This window comes from Candoia aspera, chromosome 2 (assembly GCF_035149785.1).
Source record: "Candoia aspera isolate rCanAsp1 chromosome 2, rCanAsp1.hap2, whole genome shotgun sequence".
NCBI lineage: Eukaryota > Metazoa > Chordata > Lepidosauria > Squamata > Boidae > Candoia > Candoia aspera.
Window position 1 is genome coordinate 80,042,550 of NC_086154.1, and position 8,605 is coordinate 80,051,154.

An 8,605-nucleotide genomic window follows, 5' to 3' on the forward strand; every position below is an offset into this window, starting at 1 on the left:
GAGTTTAAATAAACGTGAATATGAAAGCCATGTTTATTGTAGCCAGTGTGGAAAAATTATTGCAGGGTTAGATGTAGGCCAGTTTTGACTCCTGCATGACTGTATTGTATAGTGATATAAACAGCTTAAAAGTAAATGGGAAATTATTCGCTGATGTTACGAATGTTACCTACACAGAGTTGCCATTGTTGGCAGATTGCTAGGAAAGCCTTTGGCCCAGGAGAGATCAGAAAAGTCACACACCAGGCATTCTATAAAAATAATTTTATTTACAGAAAACAAAACATATTTAAAGCTTCTGCATTTTTACAGGCTCTCAGTGAGAGCTGCTTAACTCTCTGCATGCCTATACAGAAAGGAAACTGAAACTAAAACAAGTCCAGGCAAGTTCTTCCCCCCAGGTGCAAAAATTAACAACTGAAAAGGGGACAGTTAAATTCAACCTCTTCACCCGGCCAAAATGATTAGTTACCATAGTAACCTTAATCTGTAGTAGAAAACATTAACAGCCATTTCCTCAACATCCTTATTTTTAGGGACTGGGACAACCATCATTTGGCTTATGGAATGCTACTATGCACATGACCACATTCATGTTGGTATCATATGCATTTTAGGTATTCTAGATTTTTATTTCAGTGCTTCCTTCATTGCTCCTGTCAGTGGCCAGTATTTGTTTGTTCATGGTAGGTAATACCAGAAGCAAGTACAGGAGAAAACCAGCAGATCATCTCTACCCACCTGAATGGAATGGATGATTATTTTATTCCACCTACAAATCTGATCATCAATCACATCAGGTAAGAGTTCTCTTAGCACCAAGAGCTGTATCTTCAGTCTAACAGTTCTCCTGAATCACAGAAACTACTTGTTTGCTTTTGTACCTGTTGCTAGAAACTCAGGAAGAAGAAGCCATAAAGATCTTCTGCAAAGGCTCTGTTAGTCTAGAAACAGGACATGACAACAGACAGACAGAATGCATCCCAAGAAGCAATGGAGCAGTAATGACTAGCCTGACAGAATTAACCATTAGTTTATCCATTCTCAAGATTGTCACTGAGTTTTAATTTAATTTAATGAAAACTTCAACCAATGATTTACATTTTCATTCTTGGTATGGTAGCACTCTAATAAATGGATTTCAGCTTTTGCAGTCTGACAAACACTCAGCATATTTCTTCCTTTGTTTTCAGGAAGAAAATGAATAATAGAGCCTAGTTCAAATACCTCCTCACTGTATTAAAACATGATTCTAAGAATTCTTATTTAAGTCTTGTCTACTCTTGGCTGAAAGCCATTGAAGATGTGCCATCCAGTCATAGAGCAATATCATCAATATTTATGAAGCCAGTTGGTTGTAGAACTTCCAGAGTCTGTTCCAGGGGGCTGCTAAAAGTTTGCCATGGCAGCATAGCCCTATTCTACGCTGTGAACGAAGAATAGTGAAGGAAAAAAAACCCTACTCTTTGTTTTAATTTCAAAAATTGTATATATTTGCTTTACATAGCAATATACATTTGCACATCCAGTGAATGGGTGACATAAAAAATTGTGTCATACATACATATACCAATATTCCAATTCCAACCAAACTGTAGGAGGATTGGGGTGTTGCAGTGATTAAGGCATTGGATTAGGGCTTGGGAGACCCAGATTTAACTCCAGCCCCAGCCATGCAAATTGACTGGAAAACTTTGGGCCTGTCCCCTCTACCCCCATCCAAATTATCTCACAGGGTTGCTATAGTGGAGATAACCTGAAATGGAATCCCTGGGTAAGTTGCCCTGAAGTCTTGGAGGAAAGGAGTAATACAAATGTAATAAATAGAGTAAGAAGCTCACACACATTTGCAAGTCATCTTAAACAATGATTTAGCACAAGGACCCAAACAGAAATGAGCTAAAGTCAGCTATGTCAGGTGGTGGAGCTTGAAAGTACCCCTTTTACTACATCTTATTATCTCATATGGAATGACAAACTTTGGGTTGATCTCAATATAAATTAATGATTTCTGAGCTGCCTTCCTGAAGAAATTAGCATAATTATTAGCATAATTAGCAATACATATAACTCAGGGTTTGAACAATAACAAAAGAATCTAGCTGCCCAAGAGGAAAGGAATGGAGGGGAAATGGACACTTAATGCCATGCTAAACCCGTTTACTGCAAATATGGCCAGTGAGTACTTACTTAATAGCAGCAGGTGTATCATACTCCCACTGATCTGCCTCATTCACCTGTCAGTGTAGCCTTGGGTATGTCTCCTAAGACGTCTCCATGAGTTCATAAATCCAACTACCAGATGTATGTTTAGACTGCAGCCATACATTTATTGTAAATATAGAAATGCTTTAAAGAAAGGATTTTTGTTCAAAATAGACTTCTAGCATCCTGATTCAAAGGAACAGCAGGTGTAATCTTATTACTCCTTGGTCACACACCATTTTCATTTTCTGCACTAGATTTATTTTTTAATCTGTAATTGATGCAAGTACAATAGTTGAAAGACAAACTAAATCCCAGGATTGTTTGCAGGATCATAGAATATAAAACCTTGTTCTTAAGGAATGAATTTTTATGCATGATATAGTGCAGTTTTCAACTCTACTTTCTCTGTTACACACACACACACACACACACACACACACTGTAAGAACTGACACCATGAGTCCCAATATTGACCTGACTCATGCACAGCTGACATATGCAGAATTCAGATTTATTGAGATTAGTGTCCAGATCAAGAGAAAAGCTGCGATTGAAAGCTTCCCACCTAAACTAGCTAATTAAAACTTTCCAGTCACCCTGCTCCCCCCTTCTATCTCTTCCCACCTAATTCCAATGGTCAGCCATACCAGGCACAGATGTGTTCTGGTAGTACAACCTTGACTCTCCCCTTCTTGTCCAAACAGACAAGATTCACACTCCTTGCAATTAGCCCTCCCATCCAGTTCTTGACACACATTGACTCATCATGGCAGACAAACATGATCAGACGATTCAGCAATTATTTGATTGTGGAGTCTGACACACTGTCATGAGTAAGGATGGCGAGCAGGGGGCTCCCATCCAGACTGTTAAGCGCATGCGTAGCACTGAGGAATTGTTCAGCCATTCAAAGAGACACAGATCGGGACCGCCTTAATCCTTGGGGGTTATATGTCTGGGTTTTCCCATGCTTCTTCAGTTTGTTAGGATTCCTGTTATGTACAAGCAATAAAACATTAGAGACCAGTTCCTTGTCTCAACGTGGTTCCTGGCTGTTAGGACACACACACACTTATTCACTATCCACCACAATCCCAAAACTCTTGGTTGTTTACAAAAATGATTATTATTTGGAGAAACTATGTTTCTATGCACCAAAACAAGTCAGAAATATGGGTTTCACTCCGTGGAATTGGAATACTAGGGCCATGGTTGTTTGACAAACAAAATCACCGACTATGTTGGAATTGGGAAAATATGAAAACCTGTTCCAAATTAGGGCTGCTAGATATTTGACCTTTGTGGCCATCCAGATTTTGGTAGTCTAGATACTATAATTTTATTATTTAAGTCTCTCCAGGTAGATGGACCATCCATGTGTACAGAACTTGTGTATAAGTAAGTTTTTTATTAATTCCTATGAGTTTGAGTCACAACAGGAGATACCATCCTTTCAATTCAAGACAGATGCACTGTTTGGTGTTTCTTAAACTCTTCTATCACTATTCCACCCCAGTCTCTTTAAGAAGAATTTTCTGTAAAGAAAGGAAGAGTTCAAGGGGTACCAGGAAATGCTGTCATCTGTCCAAAGAAAAATCTACCATCACTGTGTCCACAGCTAGCTCTTTTATATAGATATTTGTATTTTCCAATTGATGTAGATTTAGTAAACCCGTTGATTTCAAATGTCTACTCTAACAATTGCTAAGGGCAACTTAATGAGGAGACTGAGAAAAGTGTTACATACCTTGAAAAACTAATTTTCTGTATTAATCATTGAGGTCACGTTTATGTTAGTCTGATATATTTAAAAATCTTTATGCAATGTGAACATACTTTATTTGTTTGTTTGTTTGTCCAATTTATATAGCTGCCAATATCACAACCAGTGATTCTGGGTGGCGTCAACAAAGTTAAAACATTAAAAATATAAAACACTTATCATTACTATTATTAAAAACATTAAAACTATAAAAAATGAAGTGAAGACAAAGAAATAGTAGGCAAAGGGATGTTAATAATAAGGGTGTCATGAGTACAGATGGTGAGCAGGAGGAGGCCCCTATCCAGGGGGGAAAATGCATGCGTAGTTTAGAGACTTTGAGCTGTCATTCAAAGAAACCCAGAACAGACCCGCCTTGAGTTTTGGGGTTTATCTGTCTGGGTTTTCCCACGCTTCTTCATTTTGGTAGGATTTTCTGTCTACAATAGCAGTTAAATAAAACACTAGAGACTTCTCCTCGTCTCAGTGTGGTCTTTGCTTAGCCAGGACAAAGGGAGCCATCTCACTAGTTCACCAGTCCCCTGGGGGCCCCAAGACTCTTGGCACAACCTGGTCTTGAGGGTCTTGCGGAAGATCAAAAGTGATGGAGCCAGCTGCACCTCAAGGAAGAGAATATTGCACAATGTGGGCACCACAGCAGAAAAGGCCCACTGTCTTGGACCCGCCAAATGTAGCTTCTTCAATGATGGAACCTGTAACATGCCCTCTCTGCTAGATCTGGTGGGATGGGCAGATGTAATTAGGGAGAGGCAGTCCCTCAAGTAATCTGGTCCAATGGCATGTAGGGCTATAAAGGTCAACACCAGCACCTTGAATTGGACCCAGTAACCAATGCAGCCTGCAAAGCAGGGGTGTCATGTGTGTTCTACCAGAAGCACGCTTCCCTTCTCGCACTGCTGCATTTTGTGCCAGCTGAAGTTTCCAGATAGACTTCAAGGGCAGCCCCATGTACAGCACATTACAATAGTCCAGGTGGGAGGTGACGAGGGCACGACTGACCATGAGTATGGCCTCTCGATCTAGGAATGGGTGCAACTAGCCACATCTGCCACCTGCTCAATTAGCCCATCCTCCAGCTAGCTCCATCAGCAACCAAACGTCCCAGTGCTGCCAGCTCACAATCCCAACCTCTTAACATTAAGACAGAGAAGCAATAACTGGAAGCCCAATGCTATTTTTTTTTGCAGCAATAGATCTAAAGCAAATAATAGTAATAATGATCTGCTATTACCATAGAATGTCCTTTGGGATTTCAGCACTTCAGTCTCTTACCTACACAGATTCCATTTATCCCATGGTACAAAACGTGATAGTGTGTTGTTTCAGCTTTAATGTCTTTTCCCTGAATATCGCTGTGTGTCCAACTAAAGATACTCTATTGCATCTCAGCATTAAGCTCTAAGTGTCATTAAACAAGGTAACATTTATTTGCCTCATTCCTTCCCATGATCAAAATGATCCCTAGTATGACATTTGATCTAAGCAGTGGTAGATAAGTTGAGGCTCCAGAGTTGGTGGCTGCCCAATGCCCCTTCAAAGTTTCTATTGAATTATAGTCTTCAGTGTGATAGATGGGAAGTTATTAAATATGTGGCAGTGGTCATACTAAGTATTTTAAATTAATTTAATGTTCATCATATCTAGTTTCTGTGCTAGCTCCACTCACTGTTTATGATGTTCGCTCTAAATTTTTGAAGTGGCCCCTAGCATGTAGCACTTCAGGCTGAAGTTTGGCCTTCCACCTGAAAATTATGTATTCTTGCTATAAAGTTTACTTAAATACATTTTGATTTTGAGCACTTAGGCATCATAATATTATTCACTCAAGAATGCAGCATTTCTTAAGGTACATACAGTTGTTATACCATGTTTTGCCTTTTGTTTACAGGTTCGGTTTCATCTTTAATAAGTCAAAGGCTGCGGTTCACAAAATTGATCTGGAAACCATGGCTCATATCAAGACTGTCAGCTTTGGAAACTACAGCTGCCTGCCCCAAGCCATGGCCTACACCCACCTGGGGGGCTATTTTTTTGTGCAGTGCAAAGCAAATATGTCCATACCAAGAATTTCACAGCTTATAATTGATAGTGTTACAGATTCTGTTATTGGCCCCAACTATGACGTTTCAGGTACTCCTTACATCTCTCCTGATGGACGTTATTTGATCAGTGTAGATGAAGAGAGCAGGAGGATCAGAGTCCAGGCCATAACAATCCAAGGAGAAATCAAATTGATTTATGACTTACAAACCGCTATGCACATATCTCATCTGACATTCCAGTCCTCTTTCACTGAAGCCAATCAGTATTATATATATGCTTCTTCACATTTGCAAACAGATGTACTTTTTGTTGAGTTGTCAACAGGGAAAATGGACCTCTTGAAGAACTTAAAAGACCCTATCAGATCTAAAGACTGGCCCTGGAACAGCTACAACAGAATTATCCAAGACAGTGGATTATTTGGTCAATACCTTATAACACCAGCAAAGAATTCACTCTTTATAATTAATGGGAGACAAAATACATTACGCTGTGAGGTTTCAGGAATCAAAAAGGGCAATACAGTAGTTTGGGTAGGAGATGTATGAAAAATATACAAAAGGAAAAAGGAACCAGAACTTTCAGGAAAAAAAAGTACTGATTGAACATTTAACTGCAGCAAAAAATATATATGCAGTAGCATTGTATATTTTTACACTGAGGGGAAAAAAACTGGTATACATTTCACAATAGACGACTGGCCTGTTGCAAGATATAGGGTATGCTCTGCTAATTGGAATTGGTTATACTAGGAATTTATGTTGAGTCCAGTTTAACAACTTAATTTATGGAATATATCCTGGGAAAGGAATGGTTCAACTGAGATGGTATAAGCAACATCCTATAGAACCTCACCTTTGACTTGAAAGGCTGATCAATCTTTCAGTTTTCTCTAGGTAATCAGTTTTCATTTTGTTATTTCAACAGAACATTTTGTAAACAACATTGTGCCATGTGGCATGAGATCAACCCTACCAGTTAGATTATTTTATTTTCACAAGGGTGGAAAAGCTGGAGGAATTTAGGCATTAATGTACTTTATTGAAATTGCAAACTCAGTCAAAAGTCTTTTTAGAGCCATTCATGTCAAAGATTTCTGGAATCATTCAATATAGCAGATAATATTAAGGCAAAACGTTTGTATATTTTAAAAGGCAATACTTACACTCATCTAAAAACAGAATCAGACTGAGGCAGTAAGCTGAAAAACTGGACTATACATTTTTTCAACTTCTGCTACTCCTACATATTTCAGAGGTTGGCAGACTTCCCCCAATCCCTCTCCTATTGTATTGTACTGAAGACATCACACTGAACATTAAAGGAAACATTTAAGAAGTGACAAATCAAGGATGGAGGGGGAAGTATGAAAATAGATTGATTCAAAAAGAAAATGGAAATAAGTATTGGATTCAAGTCAGATGTAGTCATGCTTGGAGCAGACCAACTGAAATTGCTGGGAGTAGCATTTCCACTGTAAGCCATGGTCTTCTCTTGAGTTAATACAGTTCCTACAAAGGCTAAGGTTTATATGCACACACGCATATACCAAATGACATTGTATTAGGGCTTTCTCTCAGACCTAACCCAAGCACGTATATCTGGCGTAGCGGGACCTCCAGATCTAGGAAACTTTGTATAAGGTGTCAATAAATGAACAAATATGCAAATATCTTCTATGTAATCAACAAAGAGATATATTAACTTTATTTTTTGAACAGCGCCAGCCATTCAAAGTATACAAAAATAAGCTGCTGTTTTAGCATTAGAGAAAAGAAGCAGTGCTGTTTCCAGGACAGAACCATTTTTCAGAAGGCATTTATTCCCCTTCATTAAAAATTTACCATTAGTCAAAGAAATTGGGCCCTTCATAGAAACAATAGATACATCTTTAAAAGCACTCTTTTTAATAGCATATTTTTGTGCAGAAAACTTTTAGCTTTTATATAAATCAGACATATCTGTCATCTAAGACCCTAGGAAGAAAAGCCTTTTAAAAATCCGTCTATTTATTCCATTTTGCTGCTCTTCATATTCTTCTTTCATTCATAATGTCCTCATTTATAGTCAATTAGCATTTAGTTATGAAACCAAGAGTAAAGTAACACTCAGTTTAATGAACTAAAAGGGGAAAGGGATGCCTGTTAAAGTAAAGCATCCATTAAATCAGAATGGGATTTTATATGTGCAGATTTTACACATTCTATACATGCATAAAATAGGAATAGGGGTTTACACATGCGTAACTGATGTATTTTACGCATGGATAAAATGGTGCATGGGATTGTTATGCATGTGTAAATGGCAGATGGGATTTTATGCATGCACAGAAGCACATAATATATGGACAGATGTTTGTTGCATCTGAAGTCCATTAAATCAAAGTTTTACTGCAATTTAAAAGGAATTAAGTTATACCAATGATGCAACAACTGACAGTAAGAATTGTGCATTGATTCACCATAACATGCAAATACACTTGCCAATTTAAAAAGACGTAACATGTATGCATCTTGTTAAGAATGGAAACTAAGTTCTGTTGGAATACAGATACACACACAAAGTCCCAGT

At 38.3% G+C, this 8,605-nt stretch overlaps 1 protein-coding gene across 1 annotated transcript in view; it reads left to right on the forward strand.

Moving 5' to 3' along the window:
* FSTL4 (follistatin like 4) overlaps positions 1 to 6,614 on the forward strand; it is a 455,036-nt gene extending 448,422 nt beyond the window's left edge. The window contains exons 14-15 of the mRNA XM_063292323.1: positions 691 to 800; positions 5,880 to 6,614. Coding sequence (XP_063148393.1) covers positions 691 to 800; positions 5,880 to 6,582 — 813 coding nt within the window. The 3' untranslated portion in view covers positions 6,583 to 6,614. The remainder of the gene's footprint in view (positions 1 to 690; positions 801 to 5,879) is intronic.
* The last annotated feature ends 1,991 nt before the right edge of the window (positions 6,615 to 8,605 follow it).